Consider the following 27,212-nt stretch of genomic DNA (forward strand, 5'->3'; position numbering starts at 1 on the left):
GGGACAAACAGGAAGACAGGGGTTATCGTGTACGACCAGGAGCAGTGAAGCATGCACGGGCGCACCAGAGATAGGAGGTGTGAGTACAGAACTCGTGAGCTGGCAGTACAGTGCACGTGAAATTAATTATGCGATGTTCTAGAGACAGAGCAGTGAGTGACAGTTCAGACAGGTCAGTGAGCAGAGGCACGGGCGCGGTGGCAGGGCTGGAGTCTAGGACAGGTAAAAATGGGTAAGGGCAGCTGAGCGGGAACAAGAAAGAGTGAGCAGGAGTTACGTCGTCAGGTCGTGTGGGGCCAGGCAGGTGGGCCATAATCAGGACAGGTTAACAGAGGTCACAACATCCTGTTTCAGGACAGGGGAGAAGGAATGAGGGAAGAGGAAAAAGCGGTAGAACAAATGAGCAGGGTGTCTCATACAGCACAGTCCAGCAGGGTTCACAGGTCAGTTTAGGTGGGGCCAGGGCACTTAAACTATAGTCAGGAACCTGCGGCAGGACAGGTAAGGTGGGGGGCGTCATTGAATATTTTACAGGCGTCAGCATTCCACGCCGGGGGGATTAAACACATCATTGTGGATGTGTTGGAAAACATTTTCTGTCAGCAAGCTAACTAATGTAGGTGGTAAAACATAAAGCAAATCAAACGTGGTTGGTGCTATCCTAAAGCAAGAAATGAAACCAGATATATATTCGTGGTTTAAAACAAAAACTGCCAGGAGCATTTTAATATTATTATTAAGCAAAAGCTAAAATGGCATGGCAGCTATGCACGCATTGCAGTCTCCCTGGGACTCATTAGAACGGCGCAGTAGCTTCTGCAGTCAGTGGAATCGACGGCCAGAGGGGGAAGTGTCATAAATGTTGCAGATTATGGTAAACTCCATTCAGGAACAAACTCACAATGCACAGCTGCAAGGCAGAATCTCCATTGGTTATGTTATGCAGATCAATCCTGCGACTCTCACGGCTGTTTGATACTCTGTGTTTATTTGCTGCTTTTATCAGGGACTACCATTTGCTTGACTCGCGTGTTTTTGCTCATGTTTAAGTTTTTTGTTAGGAAGAGACTTCCACAATTTGTTTATGTGATACGATATTATACATAACTCTGCAATCTATGTGCTGGACTGGCAGGGAGGTTTGGGGATACCTATTAGTGATCCGTAATGGTCTTATTGCTGCTCAGTTGTTAGGTCTATTTCTCTTAATGGTTGGCATTGGTTAATTTATTTCAAGCATCTTAACAGAGTGTATCACACAAAGGCTCGACTGTTATGCTATAGTGTTCGAGACAGTTATTGCTGCTTTTGGCTGCGGGGTTGAGGATGCGGGGTTGACCACGTAGCTTGGTTCTGTTCTGGCATATCAACACAGGTATTACTATTTCTGCGCTAGGTATTTTTTGAAAGGCTTAACTATTTAACCCTATGTTATATGACATCTCTTTATTAATGTATATCACTGCACTTTCACAATTGCTTTATTAACCTTCCTGCTTTCTCAAATTTGCTTGAAAATGCACCATTTTCCGGCGCTTTTTTCAAATTTTTCTCGGGGGAGAAACCCCCAAAGCCCCGGTAGCTTGTACCAGCTCGCTCGCCCGTTTGCTGCGGTGCAGTGTGACAAGCATTTTACGCCTCACCCTTTCAAATATCACCAGCCACCCCTGCCCTTGAGGGCTGGATCTGGCAGGATCCTCTCCTGTGGGAGTGAAGGATCTCCTTATACGCTAATGACATCTTGCTATATGTCATACAGCCTCTCTCGTTAAACAGGATTCTTCATATTTTTTACCTCTTTGAAGGTTACTCGGGCTACCAAATTAATTGGGAAAGTCCCTCATCTTTCCACTGACAGGGAGTCGCCCAGCTCTTCGGTCAACATACTTTGCTCTAGTGGTAACGCAGGGTTTTCGATACCTGGGAGTCTTCATGACCAGAGATGCAGAAGAATTCATGTGTGGGAATCTGTTCATCCAGCTCAAGCACCTTAGGGAGGATGTAGCACATTGGAGGCTACTGCCAATTTCTTTGATGGATAGAGCAGTGCTTTTTAAGATGATGACCCTTCCTTGCATGCTGTATGCCCTCCAGAACACACCATATAGGGTGCCACAGGACTGTTTAGGTCTCGCCTGACCCAGCGCATGCGCTGGTCTGGCGAGACATTTTGTGAGGGCTCCAAAAAGTGCTACCAGACCAGCCTAGAGCTACAGTGCATGTGAGCGGGCGCGCGCGTCGCGGTTTACCGCGATTACTTTCACTTTCGCGGCCGTGCGGCCGCTTTGATGTTCTCTGTGAGGCTTCAATAGATTGCAGCAGTTAAAACAAGCATTGGCATAGCCAATAGTTCTCGCTTTTGGGACCTTATAAGTGTTTTTAGTTATGCAACTGTTGCATGGCTAAACACTTATAAGGTCCCAAAGGCGAGACCTATTGGCTATGCTAATGCTTGTTTTTTTTTAAAATAAAGTCAATAGTGAATTGCGTATGCTCCTTTGGGATGGTGGTAGTTCACGGATCTCCCTCTGGAAGCTACAGTGGGGTTTTGAAGAGGGATTTGCGGTCCCTTGCATCCATGCCTACTACTAGGCTGCCCAACTGATTACAATCAACAATTGGGTCTTTGGATACGGGGAGGAACCGGCCTACAGGGTCAATCGCGAGGCTATGGGTGACTGAGGATATCCATCCATCTTATAGAACAAAAATCAAATGGGTTCATTGCCGTGCCACACTCAGGCGGTCGTTAGGACATGGCACGCAGCTATCAAGCACCTGTGCTGAGAGGATAAACTGACTGCTACAACTCCACTGTGGGACAGCGAGCACCTTAGGGCAGTAAGAAAACTAGGCTTCCTTCGATGGGTACTGATAGGAATCGATCGCCTCTGTGACATTTAGGGGGCACACCATTGTCATTTACAGACCTTCAAACCGAATATGACATGGGGGGAGGGGATCATTTCAGATATCTACAATTGAGACATGCATTATGGTGCCACGTACCTGAAGGAGAGCAATTACCGGAGTCCTTGCTGTTGGAGGACCGATTGTTACTAGACCCCATGGCAGCCAAGGCAGTCTCCCTAGTATACAGGAGAATATTGAACAACTCCCCTGATTTGCTTCACCTGTTATGAGACACTTGGGAAGGAGACATAGGCTTAATAGAAGATAGTGACAAGGTAGAAGCCCTTCAAAGCCCTCGAAAAACAGCTATATGATCTTGTTTCTGCCTCTTAGAACTATGTATATTACACAGATCCTACTACTCCTGATCCTGTTTGGGTCATTATGACTCGCCCCTTGCCACGAGTTGTGGCGTGGTTAGCTCTTTCTTCCACATTCTCTGGGACAGCCGCGGTCCGTGTAGTGAACAGCGGTGGGGATGTGGGGTCGGGTAAGGGGGGGATTTCGAGGGACGATGCAGAGGGAAAATTAATTATTTATTTCATTTTTACTCTGCATCGTCCCTCAAAATCCTCCTTTACCCGCTCCACTGCTTTTACCTGCACGGATCGCGGCTGCTCTAGGATTGTTCAGTGATCCAACAGTATGGAAGTGGAGTCACACAGGTCATGGCTACATTAATGGGACTTGAGGTTCCTCTTTAGGATAGATGGCTGGTGCTATGCATAGCTGGGCAGGAAACCTGGGACCAGTATCTAAAAATATGGTTGATGTTGGTAGCAGGGATTGCAGAATAAAATATCACAAAACATGGGGGGCAAGTGTACCCCTGAACATCTGGGACTGGATGAATGATCTGGAATGGTGTCAACTAGCTGAACGTGAGGTCTATCAGAGTTGGGGCTGCCCTCGAAAGTATGAGAAGATTTGGAGCAAATGGAGCCAATATATACAATATATACAGAACTTGGTAACTGACAGAGAGTAACTAGGTAACTAGGTAACTGATAGAGACGGAGGGCGGGAAGAAGATAGCTTTGATATAGACCATATTCCTTTATGTTCCACTATGCCTACACCTTTTTTCCAAGTGATACATCTGTTAATTTTGTAGTTATTTGAAACTGCTGTGGTTTGACTTCTCTCCACACAGGATCATCATGCTGTTATCCACAATTATAAACATTGATGCATACTGAGCAACTGTTCAATAAAAAGATTAAATAAGAAAAATCTTAAAACTAATGGAAGCTGCGATCGGCTGTTTAATTTCAATACAACATTTATTATCTTATTGGAAAAATAAATACAAAACATTTTCTGTTGAATATTAGTAAAAGATTAAGTGAATGGCAGAAAATATGAAATGAACTGATAACAACAGAGAAAGTAAGGAAATTAGTAAGACGGTAGAAAGCAAGAATGGCTGAGAGAAAAACGAGACTATCGTTCAAAAATATTACATCGGCATTGCTTCTGGGAGGAAAGATCTAAGTCGCTCCACTGCACCGTCGGCTAGCACAAAGGAGTCAATGGATCTATTGCTGAGACGGAATGGGGTGAGCTGGCGGAAGTTGTTTGGAGAAGACGGGATCTGCACTCTTGCCCTTTGGGAAGGCATTACAGAATCTTCATTGGACATCCACGGCGAGAACTCCAGATAACTGCAGTGTTCGTCATTGCTTGAAAATAGCGGGTTATCAATGCCTAAAAAAGGTGTACCAGTGATAACAATAAGTTTTTCGTAAATGAAAATACACTGGCAGTCATACATAGAAAATGCTTGACACTTGAAAAGTCACCGTGCAGTTCTTCCAAAACATTTTAGAAGTTCGACCCAATTTTTAGAAACACAAACTTTCACAACTCGCCTACCTTTGATAGACATGAGGTAGACGATCTTTTTATATAGCTAAAGCATTTACAGACAGCATATTTTCCGTTGAAATAGTCACTAAATTTGCACAGACTTACAGTTTTAATGATAAAACTATACTGCACACCAATGATAATGTCACCAAGTAAAGTGTATTGATTTGTTTCAATCCTATTAAAACCTTTGTTTCTATCACACTTCAGACTTTTTTAAAAAAAATACTTCATTTTTGCTTTCTTACATGTTGAATGTGTACAATTCATTTACAGGTATTTACATTTTATTGTCTTACAAAAAAACTGACATCCTACAGCCATTCCTTCCACTCTCCCTGTACCAAAGCAAGATTGTCATATAATTCACTTTGCTTTTCTTTCTCTGACTGCAAAGCGAGAGGTGTTTGTAAACATCAGCCCCATGTTAAGAAATACCTCTGTCAAAATAAATCAAATCAAATGTATTTCATGCCTTGGAACTCCAATGAGGTCCACATAAAACACAGATGAGGTGAAGTAGAAAGGACACAGTAGTAGAAGCTGTAGCAGGCTTTATTGAAGGGGTACAGAGAGCCGTCCCAGCTGGCACAGCTAAGGCACACAGGCAGCAACTGCCACTGAAGGAACACTCAGAGCAGGATGCTTACTAACACTCTAGGTGACATCACGCAACGGTTTAAAAAGCTATTACTCCCGCCTTGGAAGTATATAAGACTAGAGCTCGAACCACTGCTCTGTATGGTTCGGAGAATTGGGAGGTGGAACCCTCAAACCTCTAATTATTAGAGTAAATAAAGAGTAAACAACATTTTGAGAATGTTTGTGGCCCTTCCCCAACATACCCCATTGATTCCCCTGACTTATGACATGGGTATAAAATGCTTGGAGCACTTAGCTATCTGGAGAACTTTGTCATATTGGATCAGAATTTTGACAACAGTGGAATTAGTAACGTATAGAGAATCTGAGAGTGTTGTTGGAACTGGACGCCCAAGTACTTTCCCCTGGTTGGCCCATATTAAAAAATGGCTTTGTGATCTAGGTTTGAGTAGGTTCTGGATGAACCCGAGTCTGCTGACACCTGAACCAAAACGCGAGATTAGGTACATATACTGGAACTTTATCGGGCACAAAGTAATCTCAGATAGTACACTGGGAAGGCTCACTATGCAATTCCTCCAGTTTAAAATGACCCCTTGTTTTGAGCCATTCTTAGACGAAATAGAACCAAAATTGGCAAAGTGTTTATACCTGAAATTTAGATATGAAATTCTGCAGATAAACACTTTCACCTACAAATGGGTAACGACCAAGTTACTTACCTTCGGTAACGCTTTTTCTGGTGGATACAGTATCTGCCTGTGGATTCCTCACCTTGTGAATATCCCCTGCGCCAGCAACATTCGGAAACTTTTGTAGCAGTCCACGCCGATGAGGTCAAAGACGACGTCACAGAGACACGGCTCCGCTCGCGACTCCGCTGACGTCACCGGCTCCATAAGAAGACCTCGTCGGCGTGATGACGTCAGTGCCGCCCTTTTTTCCGTGCCTTCGAGGCACACGGACGGACTGACAGCAATATATACACAGTATACACAGTACATAATATACAAGCAACACATACAGTGTGGAGAATAAATAGAAAGGCAAAAGAAATAACACACTGCCTTTGATAGTAACAAATACATTTTGAAACACCATCATATACTTAAGGTATACAAGGGTGGACAACGGCGAGGCAGGTGGGTCAGTGAGGAATCCACAGGCAGATACTGTATCCACCAGAAAAAGCGTTACCGAAGGTAAGTAACTTGTTCTTCTGATGGATACATCTGCCAGTGGATTCCTCACCTTGTGAATAGATTCCCACAGCAGTCCCACTCCAGGAGGAGGGTATCCACCCTTTTATACCAGAAAGTCCTGAAGGACGGAACAAGCAACGTGTCCATCCCGCCTCACCTCAGTGTCTGAGCAATAATGTTTTGCGAAGGTGTGGAGGGAGGCCCAAGTTGCCGCCCTACAAATGTCCTCCACAGGAACACCCCTAGACAAAGCAGAAGTGGAAGACTTAGCTCTAGTGGAATGGGCCCTTAAACCCTCCGGAGGTTCCTTACCAGCCAAAGAGTAGCATATCTTGATGCACAAGACAATCCATCTGGAAAGGGTGCGCTTGTGCACCGCTCTGCCTTTCCTGCAGCCAACAAAGCCCACGAAGAGCTGGTCATTAACTCTAAAGTCTTTTGTATTGTCCAGGTAGAAGCTCACCGCCCTCTTAGGGTCCAAGCGGTGAAGCCTCTCCTCCTCCCTGGAAGGGTGAGGGGGAGGATAGAAGGTAGGAAGGGTAATGGACTGCCCCAGATGGAAGGGAGTTACCACCTTAGGCAGAAAAGCAGCCCTGGTCCTGAGTACCATTCTTTCAGCATGAATGGTGAAAAACGGGGGTTTTGAACTTAGAGCTTGAAGCTCACTTACCCTCCTTGCCGAGGTGATTGCAATGAGAAAAACCGTCTTAAAAGACAACAGTTTCAAAGGACACTTATGTAAGGGCTCGAAGGGAGAACCCATAAGATAAGTCAAGACAAGGTTTAAGTCCCATTGAGGCACAATAAAGGGAGTAGGAGGAAATCTCTTTGTTAGGCCCTTTAGAAATCGTAGAACAATAGGTGATTTGTACAATGACGGCTGATCTGGCAAGAAAAGGAAAGCCGACAAAGCGGATAAATATCCCTTAACAGTAGCCACAGCAAATCCTTGCTGAGCAAGAGAAAGGGCAAACTGCAGAATGTCAGATAAACGTGCCATTAAAGGATCAACTGACTTCTCTCCACACCAGATTACAAATTTAGACCACCTATAGGAATAGATAGATTTGGTGGAATGACGTCTGGCAGACAAAATTACATCTACCACATCAGGCGGGAGTGAAAAAGAACTCAGGTTGCCCCGTTCAATCTCCAGGCATGAAGGTGTAAGCTCTGGAGGTGGGGGTGTAGAACCTGCCCCTCCGATTGCGAGAGGAGGTCTGCCCTCAGAGGGAGACGGAGTGGAGGGCACAAGGAGAGGTGGAGAAGATCTGTGTACCACACCCTTCTTGGCCAATCCGGGGCGGTCAGATAGGGCAAAACGGAAATCCCCGACCTTCTGAGCTGGGCTGCCACCACTGCCATCATCTTCGTGAAGACTCGGGGTGCAGTAGTAAGACCAAACGGAAGGACCGCAAACTGATAATATTGCGACCCTACCGTAAACCGGAGATACTTCCTGTGCGACTTCAGGATGGGGATGTGGAAATACGCATCCTGCAAGTCGATCGACACCATCCAGTCCTCCTGATTCAGCGCTTGAAGAACCTGCGCAAAGGTGAGCATCTTGAACTTCTCTTGCTTCAGATAAAGATTCAAGATCCTGAGGTCCAATATCGGACGCAATATGTTGTCCTTTTTCGGAATTAGGAAATACCGGGAGTAGCATCCCTGACCCCTCTCCTGCTCTGGAACCAACTCTAACGCACCTTTCTGTAGTAACTACAGGACTTCCTCCTGTAGGAGATGACGGTGGTTCTCTGAGCAAGCCCCTTGACAAGGAGGGGAATTTGGAGGGAATTGCCGAAAGGGAAGGGCGTACCCATTTTCTACAAGATCTAGAACCCAAAGATCTGTAGTAACAGATTCCCAATCTTGTAGAAAATGGGTAAGCCGGCCCCCCACAGGACCACCATGATCCAGAATGGCGGATCTAGGGCTGCTTTGCGGTGGAAGGAGGGGCTGAGGAGGAGGAGGAGAGTTGACGGCCACGTGAGCGACCCCTAATTCTACCTCTGCACCCCTTATACAGAGAGCTCTGCTGTTGTTGCTGCTGTTGCTGTTGGGTCTGCCTGTAGGAACGAAAGGTTGCCCTTCTGAAACCCCTGTATCTTTTAAACGATCCCCTTGACTGGGATTGAAGGCCCAAAGACTTAGCTGTAGCCTTGCTTTCCTTAAAACGTTCAAGTGCAGCATCTGCCTTTTTGCCAAATAGTCCAGAGCCATCAAAAGGCAAGTCCAACAGCGTTGATTGCACTTCAGGGGAAAACTCCGAAGACTTAAGCCACGCACACCTCCTAGTGGCAACAGAAGACCCCATAACTCTTGCCACTGAATCCGCTGTGTCCAGTCCACTTTGTATCACCTGACGTGCTGCTGCCTGGGCATCTGTCAAGACCTCATTAAAGCCAACCCTATCCTCCTCAGACAGTTTTGGAGCCAGTTTCTTTGCAGAATCCATGAGCGCATGAATATAGCGTCCCAAAAGGCAAGTGGCATTTGTAGATTTAAGGGCCATGCTGGCCGATGAAAAGACCTTTTTGGCCGACTGATCTAGTTTTTTAGCTTATCTGTCACTTGGGACCTGAGGAAACGCACCCTTAGATTTCCCTGAACAAGCAGCCTGAACCACCTGGCTCTCAGGCGACGGATGTGAAGTTAAAAACTCTGGGTCCCCTGGAGCTGCCCTATACCTCCTGGCAACTGTTTTAGAAACTGCGGGAGCAGAAAAAGGCTTACGCCACAACTCCATCACAGGATCCATAATGGCCTCATTAAAGGGCAACAATGGTTCTGAAACCTTAGTAGGAGAATGCAGTACCTCTGTTAGAATGTTTGACTTGAATTCAGTAGTAGGCAGCTGCAGATCTAACAGCTCAGCTGCCTTCCTTATGACTGCATGATATGGAGCCACATCCTTTGAGGGTTCATCAGAGTAATTTCCCATTCAGGAGATAAATCCAACCCACTAGCCTCCTTAAGTTCTTTAAAAACGTCATCAGACTCCACAAGCTCTCCTTCTTCTGCCTCTTCCAAAAGGTACCTTTGCTCATCAAGCACCCTTTGAGCCTCCCTCCTAGACCGGATTCGTACAACCGGCGTCGGAGGCGCTGTGATCGAATCCGACGGACGTGGGTCCACAGGAGCAGCCAGCGTCGAGCGAGGTCGAGTCGGCGCCGGTGAAGAAGGAAGCGGCGTCGATGTCCTCGGCGCCGGCAGATGCCAAGATGGCGCCGCCAGGAAAAATGGCATGAAGGGGCCCTGCGGATATGCCTGAGGCACTCCCAAACTGACGGCCATAGGACCCATCGGACCCGAAGGTGCACCAGTGGAGTACATGGCTCTTAAAAATACCCTGTACATTGCATTCAAATAATGCGTGGGGTCCTGACCTGGTCCAGGGAACGCAGGGTACTGATCAGGCATCATCGGACTCGGGCCAACCGGCGCCGACGGTGGAATTTGCGGGGTCAAAGGCTCACCCGGTGCTTGAAGCTCCTCAACCGGAGCCGGAGACGAAGCCGGAGCCGGGGATGGAACCGGAGTCTGAGATGGAGTCGGCACCGGAAATGGAGCCGGTGAATGAACCGGTGAAGCCACTGGAGAAGAAGGACCAGCAGGTGAATCCGGAACGGGTGAGGGAGACACAGAGTCCTTACGGCGTCGAGAAGGTGACTTCGACTTCGGAGCCGTACTCTTGTCAGAGTGACGTCGAGAAGAATGTCTCCTCTTCTTTTTGTGCTTCTTAGATCTTGAAGCATGCCCCGAAGTCGACTTCGACACCGACCTCGATCGTGACCTCGTTCTCGACTTCCTCCTTCCTCTCTTCTCTTTTTTCATCCTCGCGATGAAGAGTTTCGCCTCTCTTTCCTTGAGAGCCTTGGAGCTCATCTTGCGACAGCAAGAGCATCCTTCCACATCATGGTCCGAAGATAAACACCATACACAGTCGTCATGTGGATCCGTGATGGACATATGCTTTCCACATTCACGACAGGGCTTGAACCCCGTGATGGACATATGCTTTCCACATTCACGACAGGGCTTGAACCCCGATTTCTTTGTCGACATTTTCACGAAAAAAGTAACAGTGAAGCTACAGATAGAGATTCCCGAAATCCGTTGGCGTCGACGGCGCGGAAAAAGGGAACTGACGAGCGGAGCCGTGTCTCTGTGACGGCGTCTTCGACCTCATCGGCGTGGACTGCTACAAAAGAAGTCACAATCTAAGGAGGGAGACTCCCAGTGTAGAACCCTACAACACCAGTGACACTCTAAATCTGTGCGCCTAAAATGACTGTTTTTCTAGCAGGATTTGCACAATGCCATCTACTCTGCACTAAAAAGAGGCAAAGCCTTTTGCCATTTTTACAGCAAAGTGTTTAAGCATAAAATTAGCATAGTGCCATCCACATGGAGCTGAAAAATGACTAATGCCTTTTACCACTCCAGGGACATTATTACAGTTTTGGATTGGTAAAATATCATCAAAGCCAACCTGGAATGAATAAAGGCAACCAATGACACATGTTTTATCTAGTCAGAGCTCATTAGAGAGGAACACCTTTTCCAGATACAAGGGAGCATCCATCATAAGTCAAGACAATACCCTTTCGGGCTTAGAGTGCAGAATCTATTTTGCAAAACGGAAAGCAAGAAATTGTAGGTAGTTTCCAAGCTTAGTCGGAGAGCAGCTCCTCTATAGGGAGCACCCTACAACACCAGCAACAATCTGAATTTGCTCACTTCAAATGTCTACTTTTCTTTCAGAGATTTAAGCATAGGATTAGCACAGTGCCATCCATGCCGCATTAAAAAGGAACAAAGTCTTTTGCCATTTTTATAGCCACGTCAAGCTAAAAAATGACAAAAGCTTTTTACCACTCTAGGCATAGTATTACAGTTTTAGATTGGTAAAATACCACCCAAGGCAACATGGAATGAATAAAAGCAACTCCTGGCATGGGTTTCACTCTAGTTAGATGTCATCAGAGCAGTGCAGGTTAGCCCTCATAAAAGGAAACACCAATTATAAGTCAAGGCAATCCCATTTCAGGCTTAGAATGCTGAATAGATTATGCAAAGCATAAAGCAAGGAGGGCTGGGTAGTTAAAAGTTCCAGGCTTTCATTACCAAACTAGATGTTTCTGGCCCAGTTATGCTTCAGGTAATGTGGCTTGTGAGGGAGTGGCTATTCTTTTTTTATACATATTGAAGTTTGAGATTATTAACTCTTTTAAGGGTCCTCTGGGGAGATGGCTTTGGGTTAGTGCCCTAGTTCGGGTGGGTCAGTGACATTTTGTAAATTATTAGAATCCTACTGTGATCAGATTAAGGGTCTGCTGCAAATATATTCTCTTGTTGTCCATTCTAACAGCCCTGTCATTCTGTGGAAAAACAACAATTGATGGACAGAATGCAGAACAATGCCATATATGCACCCAAGTACAGAGGTCTGGGCCTAAATCCATCGCTTTTTTGCTCACCATGACATTCCAGTTTGGACCCAGCCATATGCAAATCAGTCTTGACCCTGCACCCAATGGGAACAGTCCAGACCGAACTGCCAGGCCAGGTCCTCCCTAGACTGGAAACAAGCATCCTAGGACCGGTTTCGGGCTTTCAGCCCTCATCAGCCAGGATAGCTTGATTCCAGTGGCATGGAGAGCACGGGACCCATGTCTGGGCATACCCGTTCCACTCGGGGTGACAAATGCAAACACAACAATTGATGGACAGAATGCAGAACAATGCCATACATTCACCCCAGAACAGAGATCTGGGCCTAAATCCATTTTTACTCACCATGCCATTCCAGTTTGGACCCAGCCGTATGCAAATCAGTCTTGAACCTGCACCCAGTGGGAACAGTCCAGCCCTCCAGTCCAGCCCTAACACGTCTGGGCATACCCGTCCCACTCAGGGTGACAAATGCAAAACAATTGATGGACAGAATGCAGAACGATGGATTTAACCCAGATCATTTGACTGGGGTAGAATGTTTGCATTGTCAGCATTCCGTTCATCATTTGTTTGCTGTAACACTTTTCGCCCTAAGTGGGATGGGTATGCCCAGACGTGGGACCCTTGCTCACTGTGCCACTGTATTCAAGCAAGCCTGGCTGAAGAATCGTGACATACCCTGAAACCGGTCCCAGGATGCTTGTTTCCGTTCCAGGGAGGACCTGGCCTGGCAGTTCGGTCTGGACTGTTCCCATGGGGCACAGGGTCAAGACTGATTTGCATATGGCTGGGTCTAAACTGGGGTGGCATAGTGGGCAAAAGAACAATGGATTTAACGCAGATCGTTTGACTGGGGGAGAATGTTTGCATTGTCAGCATTCCGTCCATCATTTGTTTGCTGTAACACTTTTCGCCCAAAGTGGGATGGGCATGCCCAGACTTGGGTCCCTTGCTCACTGTGCCACTGGATTCAAGCTAGCCTGGCTGAAGAAGGGTGACATACTCTGAAACCGGTCCCAGGATGCTTGTTTCCGGTCCAGGGAGCACCTGGCCTGGCAGTTCCGTCTGGACCGTTCCCATGGGGCACAGGGTCAAGACTGATTTGCATATGGCTGGGTCCAAACTGGGGTGGTGTAGTGTGCAAATGAATGATGGATTTAACCCAGATCGTTTGACTGGGGGAGAATGTTTGCATTGTCAGTATTCCGTCCATCATTTGTTTACTGTAACACTGTCATTATGTGGGGCAGTTTTAGTTTTCTTCCGAAACCTGAATTAGATGTCTTATGGAAGAAGGTAAGGCAATCTAAGCCCAAGACAGCAGGCATTTTCAATTTCCTCTACTTAGACAATATCCTGTTTCACGGCCAGGTATAGTGTGGCATCTAGATTAGACTTTTTTTCTCAACCTTTGGAAAGTTTAGAGTCTTGAATTATTACAAATAGTTTTTTTGACCCTGCAGTGATTTCTTTGGATTTTGTGTGGGACCCCCCGCCCCCTCTCTTAAGCAGAACGTGGACTTTTAACAAACTGTTGCTGTCTGATCTTGATTATGTTGCAGGAACTCATTTGTTTGTGACAAAGATGTTTCAAATTAATTTAGATTCTGCCCTTCTTCTCTTCATTTGGGATACCTTTAATGGTGCATAGCATGGCCAAGCGATAGTGTGCTCTGCATTATTGGCTAAAAATAGAAAGAATCTGATTTCAGACCTTTAGAAAAATGTTGATTTTGCTTCCCTCAACCTAGGCTCAGTTATGTCTCCAAATCTTGAGTCTTATATGCAGGAGTTGGATACAGCTAAACAAAAACTTAAGGATTTTCATAGGGGAGAGGAATTACTTAGGAGGCATATTATAATTCAATCCTGTTACGAGGAGAATGAGCATTCTTGTAAACTGTTAGCCTGGTCAGTCAAATCTAAGACTAAGGCAAATTTGATTAAATTCATAGAGGGTCCAGCAACTAATCAGCTTGTGTCTGATTCTCATCTCATACAGAGGGATTTTCAGAGCATTTTATGATGCTTTATCACCTAGATGTCTTCACAGAGACTAGTCAGATCTCCAATTTTCTACATAAGATCACATTTCCCAGAACATCAACAACTCAATCGTTAGATCTTTTGGCCCGATTTCAGTAGACAAAATCAAGACATGTTTGGAGAGTTTTGAGAATTGGAAGGCTATAGGAAGCGATGGGATCCCAATAGAGATTTATAAGATCTTCTTTCTTGAGCTGCAGGGCATTTTGGTTAAATTATTTAATGTAATCTTGGAAGAGGGACCAGTGCCCACCTCATTTACTGAGGCGATCATTTATTAGTATCTTGAAAAAAGATAAGCTAGCTGCCCACTTCAGTTCATATCACCCTATTAGCCTTCTAAACTCTACTACAAGCTTTTAATCAAAATGTTATCAAACAGAGTCATGTTGGCTGCTGCAACTTCGATTCACCCACAACAGAATGGATTTCTGACAAAAAGATCAATTTCAACCAAATCTCATTTGATACAGGCCATCGACTACTTCACTCAGAATAATTTACAAGCTGCCATTCTGATGTTTGATGTCGAAAAAGCCTTTAATTTGGTTGTTGGAAAGCAGCTTTTTACAAATCTTGGGGGCTTTTTAATTTCTTTTCCAGTTTTTATCAGTTCTTAAAAACCTTTATGCAAATGCCTCGGCTTCAATAATAATCAATTTGATTGAAGCAGGCAAAATCAGGATTACTCGGGGGACCAGATAAGGTTGTCCATTGTACTAAATTCAGTTAGCCCACTAAATCTAACTCCTTGCAATAGCTATTCATGAGGATGGGAACATTTCTTTTCCACTTCTTGGGATCTCCGAATTCAAATTATGTGTGGATGATTTGTTAGTGTATCTGAAGGATGAGAAATCCAATATTCAGAACTTACTCAAAAACGATCATGTAATTCACCTTGATCGTGGGTATGAAATAAATCAGGGGAAAGCAGAAATTCTCCTTTTTAATGCCTTTGCTGTCTACATCCCTCATGTTTTAGGTCACAGGTACAATCCTTAACATACAGTCAGGTACCTGGGAATTTATGTTATTGGCAATTATGATGATTTTTTAAACTCAATGTTACAAAAAAGAGTAGATATAAAGTAAAACAGGAGCTACTTTGGCGCAGCAATAAAGTCTCTAAAGAATTGAAATTCCCTGATTGTCATGATTTTCTTCTATTGTAAGATTGTATTGGTCTTGGTAGTCCCCCAACCTTAAGGAGCTCTTGGATCAACTTGGCTTGGCAGACAGTAATTCGCGCAAGAAATTATTGTTTAGCTATTTGAAAATTAAAAGCTTTTTACAGCCGTATTCGGTATCCCTAGCAAGCCATGCCTTTACTATTTCAAAGATGCTGTTCAAATATAAACTGAGAGGCACCGGCATGAGATATAAATAGATTCAAGGGGATTCTGATGTTGATCTCCTTCCTAAATTCTTCAGAAAATATAGAGACTGGGCTAAGGTTAATGGCCAAGGAGTGGGAAGACTTGAGGACATTTAGCTATACACTATTTAGAGTTGCATTTTTTAGGAGTTTTTTCTCATTTACTGCTCTACTTTTCTCCCAAACGTATGAACAGGTTTTGTCCACCATTCAGTACTCACTGTTTTAGATGCCATTTGGAGGGAGAGGAAGACTCACTCTATGTTATTGTTATCAGTCCTGTTCTACATGAATTTTGGAACCAATTAGACATTTTTCTTATTTATTCTATGAACAAGACTCTTGTGTGAGATCCTTTCTCTGTTCTGTTTGGGATTATCAATAATGCGAATTTAAGGAAGAGCTCTAGGTCCCAAACTTTTTCAATACCCAAACACAGGGTTATATTTATTGCGAAGTCGGTGGTGCGCTCCATGATCTTGCCACAGTGGAATTCAACTCTGAACCGCTCCTGGTTCATTCGCACAGTAAACTATTTAATTTTTTGAGCAGGCTTATGCAAAAAGAATTAATCAACTTAAGTAGTTTATTAGCATTTTTTTAAACTAAACCATTTGTAAAATGTGTCTTTTGTGAATGATTACAGCAAGAGTCTTGCCTGGCATGAATTTTTTATAATATATCTGTGTATAATCTTTAGGCTATTTTAAACTCTGATATGAGAACTTTTCCTGCTTTGGTATGTTGCTAACGTATTTGTTTCTCTGTCTTTTGTACATGCTTTCATCTTAAGATTCTGCTGTATTTATAAGCTGAATATGTGCCTGTTTTTGATATTACCAATTTAAAAAAAAAACTTTCAGGCTTAGGGTGCTGGATAAATTATGCGAAACAAAGCACAGAACTCTGGGTAGTTTCCAAGTTTAAGTTGAGAGCAGATCCTTTATAAGAAGCACCCTACAACACCAGCAACAGTCTGAATCTGCTCATCTCATATGACTGTTCTCCCACCAGAGTTTAGGCATCAAATTTACAGAGTACCATCCACGTGTGAAGTATTCGCTTGGCTGCAGGTAGCACTGGCTGCTTTTTAAATCACACTTGATTTTCCTTTTGTTTTACTGTTTGCGTGACTTTTTAAAATTTCCCTTTTGCACTTGCTTAGACCAGCTGATAAAGGCATTATCTGCCATCTCACTCACCTGCTCCAGTGGTCTGCTACAGGTGTTAGAACCGATTGGTGCAGAGGAAGCGTTCTTCTTTTACATCCTGGTTGGGGAAGTGGGGTTTCATCAGCGCTCTAGTGGTCACCTTGGAGACTGCATATAATTCTAATAAGGAATCTTATAAAGTGCATAGCTACTACAAGAGGAGTGTCCCATCACTAGAGGATCAAGCTCCTAGCAAAAACACAGAGAATGAGAACAGCAGGTGAATTATTCAAAAAGCCAAATTTTAAAAATTTTCCGAAACCGGAGTTCAGTTTTTGATTGCCTTAGCTGCAGAGGGAGAGAGTTCCATTACTTGAATGTAAGGAAACCAAAAGAGCTTCCACCCATACAAGCTTTCATCACACAAGGAACCTCAGCCAACAGCTTCTCGGAAGACCTGAGATGTCTTAGAGGGTAAAGTGAAATGACAGGATGCAGATAAGCTACACCAGATTTCTGAAAGATTCTGTGACAGTAACAGAGAGCTCTAAAAGCAAGACGCTTCTTTAACCGGAAGCTAATGAAGTTTCCGAAGTGCTGAGCCCATAAAGGACCACCTAGGCATACTTAATAACAACCAAGCTGCTGAATTCTGGACCTGTTGAAACCTCATCAGTCGTGACTTAGAGACACCCAGATTGAAGATGTTGCAGTAATGCAGCAGTGAGATGACTAGGGCTTGGATCACTGTCTTTTGGACCGAAACTGGAAGAATGCTGATAATGTTTTTCAGATTTGATGGTCCCAAAGTACCTACCCACCAGGGCTGTAACTTGGTCATCAAAAGTAAGACCTGGGTCAAACCAGATGCCTTCGTTTTGACCTTAGGCTTAGGACATGGAAAGGAACCAAGATTTGCTGGCCACCAGTCAGGGGACCAGATTGAAGGCTGACTGCCCAAAATGAGGCCCTCAGTCTTGCCTGCGTTTAACTTCAGGCAGTTGAAGTCCAGCCATTGGGCAGCTTCTGGCAGGCAGGCCCCCAGGGAAGCAGCCCCACTGGGGGAGTTCTGCGATAAGGTGACAATTAATTGAGTGTCATCAGCATATGATATAACAACAAATCTGTGACGCTCAATAACATCAGTAGTACACACAAAAGAAAAGGGGAAAGAGTACGGGACTCTCCTACTCTGGACCCCCTATCAAATACTTACACACACCAATAGGAGTAGGGAGTGAGAATCGTGGTGTAGGGGTGGCAAGTGCTGTGTGTCCCAATACTGCCCTCACTCACACACATGTGTGACATGCCTCATCATAGGGCAGCTTACAATACACCCCGGCGCAGCCAACGCCTGGGGTGGAGCAATAGGGTAGGGGGAGACAAACACAACATTAAAGAGAGAAATCAATGTTTTCAATGGTGACGGGGAACACCGGAAGAGAAGCTCGGAGGTATCTCTATACCTATACCTTATTCCTAGATCCTCCGGCCAGGATTAAAAACGTGAAGGGTGGTGGTGATAGGAAGATATAATGTGCTCCTTGCACCCCTCCTTACTGCCAGGTAGTCAACATGTTTCGGCCTTGTATCAGTGCACAACGATTAGGGTCAGGACTCTACCGGTCCCAGTATTTAGTGTAATGCTCTAACCTCCATTCGAGGTTCGCAGATGTCCGAAACCCTAATCCTTGCATAAAGGTACTTCCTCTAGAAAAATCGTGGATTTATTGCAAGGAACAAGGGGGACAGGAGACATAAGAAAAGGGGAATTCAGAAAAAATAATTAAACCCCCTTGTTATTTTCCATTGTGTGAGTCTACATCCTTGCGTGCATACTCACAGTCATGATCTATGCGATAATAAACTCCACCAAAGACCAGGATGCATTACCCTAATAACAGGAAACTCATTCTTCACAGTAAGGTATCTCATTCTTACTTAACTCAACATTACAAACTGCTAACCTCAAGTTAGGTGTAGAGTTCAGCGCTCATTGCATACTGTAAATTCATATAACCCACAACGTTCTCTAATCGGGGCTCGGATTGTTCTTACTTACCGAGTTTACCCCTAAATCATGTTTGAATTGGCGGCGGCAAGGAGAGTCCCCCTGTTGTCACACTCTGCAGGAGGTAAAATTATAAGGAAGAAAAGACATCGTAGCGCTTATTATTTACAGAGTTCTAGTTTCACAGTGATCGCGGTGTGAATAATAAACACCTCTTCCATGATACAACGATACATATTAATTACCTAAGACCAGTAATAGGATATGAGAATACATAACATGCTGTATTCATTCCACTATGGCAGCTCTGTGATGGGTGAAAGTAGAGAGCCACCATGTGGCATAACTGTGATTCGCGGAGAATAGCACTTGTGCTGTGCCGCTAACAAAGTAATACGGCTGCTAAATTCATGTGAAAGCCCCAACTGGCCCCTGTTATTCAGGTGCTCGTCTTTGGCGATGGCGATATTCCACCAAATAGTCGTGCCCCTTTAGCTCAGCCCTCCCACTCACTCTTAGAGATTCCAAAGAGTTGCTGAGGGGTCCTTATAAAGGAACCACATTTCCCTCGTTTGTTAACAGTAACCGTGATAAAAATGCCTCAAAAGGGTAAGAACTCTGTGCCCCCTCGCTCTACCTCTCCTACTCCTTACTACTTCAAGGCTGGTGCTGCTCGGCTGCTCCCGCCATGTAGGTCTGTGGGGGAAAAGTGAGTTAATTCTGCTTTTGTCTGCGCAACGCCACGGCCGACCAGAATGGTTTCGGTCACGTGGTTTGTCGTGCTGACTTCTTCGGTGGGTGTCTTAGTAACTAGCTCATGGCAACGGGCCCACTATGCCGATGATGGTAGCCCATTGCCACGGTGACCCAGTAGCAGGGTCTTAATGGGAGCGCTCCTAGTAGCGATCAATATGGGCTGTTATACAGTGATATTTTGGACAACGGAAGATACTGCCCCCATCCATTACCCCAAGTATATCCATAATGCATAAAGTTATAGTTACACTCCTTGCTTGAAATATGAGGGTGTTGCATGTTATTATGTAGGAGACATTTTTCGGTTTCATATTAATGAATGTACAGCCCTTCTTATGAGCATGGGTCCTTGGTTAGAACTTTCTTTCTAATAGGTATGAGGGGCTCCTACCAACGGTGGAATACAGGTGTTCGCCATGAAAAAATAGGGCAGATGTTTATCCTTTTTTCCCTCCAGAACAGCCCCGTAGGGGGACCCCTTGGTTACTGCATAGGGTACTCGCACCCTCCCCACACCTTTTCAACTGTAATTGCGGATCTAGATGGTCCTAAAGGGAAGTAACAAAAAGGGTCTCCTGCGATAATACCACAGGGGTGATCTTTATCTGGTCAGAGAATGCCACAGAATCTCATCATTGAGGCTTATCAAGTGACCTTTGAGACGATATACCCACTTTTGCTTGTTTCCTCAAGAGAAGGGCCCTTGTCCTGTCCCAAGAGGAAGTATTCATGGTGGGTTTTTCGATTACAGTCCAAACCAGGTCATCAGTCATGTGGCCTTTTTCTAGGTAGTGGGCCGTGAGCTTCGTATTGGACCTCAAGCACCTTATCGTACTCTGATGCTCCATGATGCGAGTCTTGACCTTGCGGGTAGTCATGCCCACATACTGCATGTGGCAGGGATATGTGATGAGATAGATCACGAAGTCGGAGTTACTATTAGTATGTGATCTCTGTTCCCATGGATAAGTGAGTCCAACATCAATGATTTTTGTGTTGTTAGTCAGGTGACAACGTTGCAAGACCCGCAATATAAGTGCCCTTGTAGGGGGGGTAATTGACCCGGTGTTACTGCTCTCCTTTGCTGTGGTGCGATAGGTCTTGTGTGCACTAGCAGATCTTTAAGGTTGGCACTCCTTTTGAAGGAGAACAGAGGTTTTTCCACGTTCATCCCATTCGAGTTCAGTATATTCCAATGCCTCAGTATCACCTGTTTAATTTGGTGAGAAGCCGCACTTAACGTAGTGACACACACTGGTTTGTCAGTTTCTGGTCTTTCTCTTTTCTCCAAAATGTTGTCCCTATTGGCATTGGTAGCTCTTTTTCTGGCTCTCGTGATGGTGCGTTCCGAGTGACCCCTCTGAGAGTATTTTGGAGAGGACTGTTGCTTCCTCTTTTAAAGTTGATCTCTCCGTACAATTAAGTCTCAATCAAAAGAATTGACCCACAGGTAGGTTGTCCCTGAGGGATTTCGGGTGAAAGCAGTCATAGGCTAACAGGGCATTATTGTCCGTGGGTTTGTGATAAAACCTGATTAGGAGTTTACCTCCCTTAGGTTCGATCATTAAATCTAAGAAGGGGAGTCCTGTCTTGGTTACATAATAACATCAGCTATGGACCATGTAGAGATTAAACAAAATGGAGCGCAGGAAAGAGCCCTGGGGCACCCCCTGAGCCAGAGGAATCATCTGAAATCATAATGGCTTCTGGTGAACCTGAAAAGAGCAGCCCTGCAGAAAGTACGCTAACCACTTAAGAGCCAAGTGTCCAACCTCAAAGCCTCACAGCTGCTCCAATAACCGGCTGCGAAATACTGTGTCGAATGGTGATCTCAGGTTCAACAATAGAAGGTCTGCCGTGTTTCCCATGTGCACAACTTGGCGCATAGACTCATATGCAAGAAGGAAGACAGACTTAGTATTATACTGTGGGTGAAAGCCTGACAGAGTTCTGTGCAAAAGGTTCCTTTGCTCAACAAACTCAGAGCTGCTGATTCACATATGTTTCTGCCACTTTAGATAGAAAAGGAAGCAACAAAATTGGCCTATAGTTCTTGGATTTCAAAGGATCCAGTCAAGGTTTTTTTAAAAGGGTGACCACTAAAGCGTGCTTCCAGTTTCGAGGCACCTGGTCCAACAGAATGGATTTGTTAAGAAGATCTCTGAAAACCGAGAGAAGCCTGTCCATTCCAAGCTCAAGAATATCAGGAAAGGCCAAATCAGAGGGAGATCCGGACTTGACTGAGGAGCTCGATAGGTTTAAACTGAAGTAACCTATCAGGTTCAGAAGAAGGTGCAAACCAGAGATTGATACAAGGGGTGTTATTAGCGGCCTCTGGAAAGGAGGAACAGATAGCAGTTACTTAGTCGGCAAAGTATTCTGCAAGAGTGTTGTAACTCTCCTTAGAAGGGGCTTCCCTGGAGGAGTTTTGTGCCAGCTCAATTTTATTAGCATATAATTCCCGGCGTGACTGCCTAGTGACTCTGATAAGTTTTCAGGGCAGAGAGGTATGTCTCCTTACTGGCCTGATCCAAATTCCTAGCCAAGTGCATTCACAATGTTTACTCTTCTTACTTAAAAGAGCTAGTTCCTCATTAAACCAGCCTGCCAAGGGTTTTGATCTGTGTGCTACCCACTCTACTATAGGTGCAATATGATCTAGGGCCCAAGAGATCCAGTCCTCCACTTGCACATTTGAAGTGGTGACACTGTCACCCAGTATAGGATGGGTGGCAGCCAAGGCCTTATTGAAATTAGTAGTAGTAACTCTGACCCGTTTCCTCAACCTGACCATATGGCCAGACATGGGGCCAGGGAAGGCTTTCCACAGAGGAACTTGAAAGGGAATGGCAAGATGGTCAGACCACAAAAGTGGTAAGGGAGAAGCAACCACTAGCTCACTCAAGTTATAAAAAATAGGATCAAGTTTGTGGCCCTCTTTGTGGGTGGGCCAAAAACTTATAACCACTGAAGGCCGGCTAATTCTGCACTTGGTGCAGTGGCTGTGGGGCAGGATAAATCATCAAAATGGAGATTGAGGTTCCCTAGAACAGTGAAGTTAGAGTAGTGCAGTACCAGAGAAGGGAGAACCTCTACTAGAGTGGAGATGAATTTGGAAGTAGGGCCAGGAGGCCAATAAATAAGATCTTCCATAAGGGCAAAGTTATTTAAGAAGGCTAGAGTAAAGAGAGCTGCCTCACAGCTGATCACAGTCAGTTTTGTTAAGGTTCATGATAAAGATTGCTGATAAATAATGGCAATGCTCCCACCCTGTTGGGCTTGCCTATCTAGCTTAGCTATTGCATAGTCTACAGGAACAGCCAACAGAATATCGGAGTTTGCATTTCGAGAGAGCCGGGTTTCCATCAGAAAAATAGCATTGGGAAGGCAGTCAGAGATGAAATCATGCAATTCAAATTTATGCTTCACAGAAAAGCGACAATTCAAGGAATAAAAAAGAGCTTTATTAGGAGCCTGAACAGGTTTGCTCGCCATTTAAGCTGTGAGTAAAACCCAACAAAGACACTACACTTACTTTAAGGCATGAGATTGGATGTTCACTTTCACAAAACCACAGCGTTAATGGGTGGCCTGGCGTAAAAATAGCTCCCACAGTGCTTGGAGGCAGGCAGCTCTGGCGCTAGGATGCGCTACAAGGAAAGGAAAGGTTGAATCAGTGTCCTGAAAGAGGAACTGGTAAGGAATGTCCTTGAATCAAAGTGCTCCGGTTAGGCGCTAATCCCATATTCCCCATGAGTGCACGGACGCGCTTGTAGTCTTTGTTTGGCTGTAGGTAGCACTTGCTGTTTTTCAATACACACTTGATTTTCCTTTTGTTTCTACTGTCTTCATCGCTTTTTAAAATTCCTCTTTTGCACTCCCTCAGACCAGCTGATAAAGGCAAAGTCTGCCGTCTCACTCGAATATATGATGCTACTTAGCAGACCATTACTTCACAAGTTTTTACTATGATGTTTTTACCTCGCAAATACCATTACAACGCAAGATTTAACTGCGCATGCTTTTAGTTCGCAAATACATTTGAAAGTACTAAATATGCATTTACTTTGCAGTATATTACTAAGTATACAACTTCTACACATTTTTGACTCTTTTACCCTTACCCTCATAGACTACATTACCCTACACTACCCAAACACCACTACACTTCCCTAAAACACTACCCTACACTACACAAACACCACAACACTACCCTAAACCCAAATACACTACTCTACACTACATAAAGACAACCCTAAAACCTAAAAGACAACCCCCTGCAGGACCACTGCCCTAAACCCAAATACACTACTCTACACTACATAAACACAACCCTACAACCTAAAAGACAACCCTCTGCACGACCACTACCCTCAACCCAAATACACTACTCTACACTACATAAACACAACCCTACAACCTAATAGACATCCCCCTGCATGACCACTACCCTAAACCCCAATACACTACTCTACACTACATAAACACAACCATAAAACCTAAAAGACAACCCCCTGCATGACCCAAAAAACTACACTTCCCCACTTACCTCTCTCTCCTCGTGGTCCCTTGCTTCACTGTGCTTCCTCCCTTCTTCTGCTTCAGGTGTCGTCAGAGCTGCATTCCGTTGTTTGGAAACAGAAGCGCCTCCTTTTCCAAACAACGATGTGAATACTCAGCAATGTAATTGACTTTGCTAAGTAACGGTATATGCGAAATAATTGACTTTGCTAAGTAACAGTATATGCGAAGTAGAAGCATGCGAACTTAAAGCATGATATGTAAAAAATTCTGTTAAGTAAAAAATGCGTAGTAATGGTAAGTCGTAGTAGTGGCTGGAAAGTAATGGTAGATTACCGTCTCACTTACTTGCTCCTTCGTCTGCTACGGCCGTTATCACAGATTTGTTATGGAGGGAGTAATCTACTTTTACTTCCTGGTTGAGGAATTGGGGTTGGTTCAGCGCTCTAGTGGTCTCCTTGGGGACAGTATATATTCACCATGAGTGCATGGACTTGCAGCGAATGCATGCAGCAGGTGTGAACCTGGCACACCAAAGGCAAGCCCGTCTGCGGCCATCCGCGTCTGGACTGCGCCCGGACTCTGGACCCCTGCATCTTTCACATCAGGACTGACCCCCTTAAGGTACTCTAGCCATCAACTATACAGCCTTCAACTATACAGCCTTCAACCTGGATGCAAGTCGCCTTCATCACCCCTTTTGAATTCAATGAACTTTACTTTTCAAAAAGATGTGTGTCTGAACTGGGGTTTTAAAGCAAACAATTTTCTCCTGGTCACTGGATGCCCCTGACAGTCGCCTCATGGGCATGCCTAATGAAGAGCCATCTGGAAGAGAGGTCACTCTTAGGGGATTTCTCATTAATGATAAGACGCTTGTCAAATACAAACTTGAACTTGCAGAATTTACACAATCCCATTGCCTGGATTGGGTATTTATCACTGAGTCCTGGGGAATTGAACCCTCAGGCCCACCCTTCTGGACGCTTTCCTGCCGGGATATGCTTTCCTAAGATCAGATAGGACAGACAGAACTGGAGGTGGGCTGGCCATTATTCATAACGTAGAGTATCACTTTCATGTCGAAAGGTCACAGTGGGTAAGTCCCTGTGAGGCGATGGGCGTTACCATAAAAATTGTCACTACTCCTTCGCTGGAATTGTAGGGCCACATTAATGAGGCCCTACCAGCACTACTGCACCACTAGAACATCACTTTTTTTACTTTCGGGTGGCGCAATGTGCCACCGGCATATTTATAAGGCTACGTAAAGCCTCGTTACATGGCTTTTCATGGCCTTATCAGTATGTGCCCCTTTCACGGAGAAAACTTTATGAAAGGAGCGTTCCATGGGTGTTGCTGGGGGCGTTCCCAACAACATTCATGGCTTTTCGACACTGCCCCAGATTTATGAGAAATCGTAAGTCTGAGGCAGCGCCAAAAACCTACGCCTCCCCAGGGGAGGCGTAAGGGAGGGACAACGAGGAGAAGAACAAGTTACTTACCTTCGGTAACAATGTATCTGTAAGAAACATTAGTTAGTTAGATTCCTCACCTTAGAATATCCCCAGGCGTCAGGCTGGATCCGGAAAGATTTTTGTAGCAATACCCCTTGCGAGTCGCTAGGCGTCGTCTGCGGCTCCCCGTCCGTCGTTGGCGTCGTGCGCCGGAATGACGTCGTCGGAGTACTTAGATGCCGCCCTCGCGCGCTGACGTCAGTTCTTGTACATAGCTTTCCGCGCCAGGAACGCAGAGCCATGCAAGAGACCGACACTGGTGCCAAAAACCAGGGCCTGATAGGGTCGGTGAGGAATCTAACTAACTAATGTTTCTTACAGATACATCGTTACCGAAGGTAAGTAACTTGCTCATCTGAAAGAAACACGTTAGTTAGATTCCTCACCTTAGAATAGATACCCCAGCAATACCAACCCCGGTGGTGGGTCTGCGAACCAAGGTCACACCAGAAAGTCCTGGAGAACAGAACGGCCAAAGAAGCCGTCTCTCCGGACTTGGCTGTCCAGGCAATAGTGCTTGGCAAACGTGTGCAGTGAAGCCCACGTCGCCGCCTGACAGATGTCCCGCAAGGGAACTCCGCGGCCCAGGGCAGTAGTAGCCGCTGTGGCCCGGGTGGAATGGGCTCTCAACCCAACAGGAGGGTCCTTTTTTGCCAAGGAGTAACAAAGTTTAATACACACCACGACCCACCATGAGATGGTCCGTTTGTGTACCGCTTTTCCTTTCTTAGCTCCTACGTATCCAACAAAAAGTTGGTCGTCCACCCGGAACTGCTTGGTGCGGTCCAAATAAAAGGACAGCGCCCGTTTTGGGTCCAGACGGTGGAGCCTCTCTTCCTCTTTTGAAGGATGCGGAGGCGGAAAGAAGGTGGGCATCGTGACAGATTGCCCGATGTGAAAGGGGGTCACCACTTTCGGTAGAAAAGAAGGACGAGGCCGGAGGACAACCTTGTCCGAATGAACAGAAAGAAAGGGAGGCTTAGATGACAGAGCCTGGAGCTCACTCACCCGTCTAGCCGAGGTGATAGCTACCAGTAAAGCAGTTTTCAGGGTCAGAAGACGAATGGGACAATTGTGAAGAGGCTCAAAAGGAGCGCACATCAGAAAAGTCAGAACAAGATTCAAGTCCCACTGAGGCATTATGAAGGGGACAGGAGGGAACATGTGAGTAATGCCTTTGAGAAAACGGGAAACAACAGGGGACTTGAAAAGAGAAGGCTGATCAGGAAGCCATAAGAAGGCAGAGATTGCAGCAAGATAACCTTTCAAGGTGCCCAAAGCAGAGCCCTGCTGGGCCAAAGAAAGAAGAAAGAGGAGAACCTCAGAAAGAGGGGCGGAAAGGGGATCCACAGCCTTTGCTGTGCACCATGCCACAAATTTGTTCCACCGGCAGGCGTATACCGTCTTTGTGGAGGGACGCCTGGCTGCCAGAATGACATCACAGACTTCAGGAGGCAAGTCAAATGGCATCAACTGCCGCCGCTCAATTTCCACGCATGGAGGTGGAGGCTGGACAGGTTCGGGTGGAGGACCGTCCCCTGCTGCTGCGACAGAAGGTCCTCCTGAAGAGGCAGTCGTATCGGGGGATCGATTGACATACTGAGTAGCTCGGGATACCAGAACCTTCGTGCCCAATCCGGAGACACTAAGATAACTTGGGCCCGGTCGCGCCTGATCTTCTTCAGCACTCTGGGCAGAAATGGTATAGGCGGAAAGGCGTACAACAGACCGCAACTCCACTCGCGACGAAAAGCGTCTCCGAGCGAGTGCTGCCTTGGA

At 45.4% G+C, this 27,212-nt stretch overlaps 1 protein-coding gene across 2 annotated transcripts in view; it reads right to left on the minus strand.

Annotated features, from left to right (window-relative positions):
* Positions 1–4,177: 4,177 nt before the first annotated feature.
* The window catches only part of SLC9A3 (solute carrier family 9 member A3), an 840,704-nt gene continuing 817,669 nt past the window's right edge, over positions 4,178–27,212 (minus strand). For both annotated transcript variants that reach the window (XM_085606775.1, XM_085606776.1), the window contains exon 16: positions 4,178–4,620. In XM_085606775.1, the coding sequence (XP_085462901.1) occupies positions 4,373–4,620 (248 nt within the window). In that variant the 3' untranslated portion in view covers positions 4,178–4,372. The remainder of the gene's footprint in view (positions 4,621–27,212) is intronic.

The sequence above is a fragment of the Triturus cristatus genome, chromosome 5_2, assembly GCF_964204655.1.
Source record: "Triturus cristatus chromosome 5_2, aTriCri1.1, whole genome shotgun sequence".
In the NCBI taxonomy this organism is placed as follows: domain Eukaryota; kingdom Metazoa; phylum Chordata; class Amphibia; order Caudata; family Salamandridae; genus Triturus; species Triturus cristatus.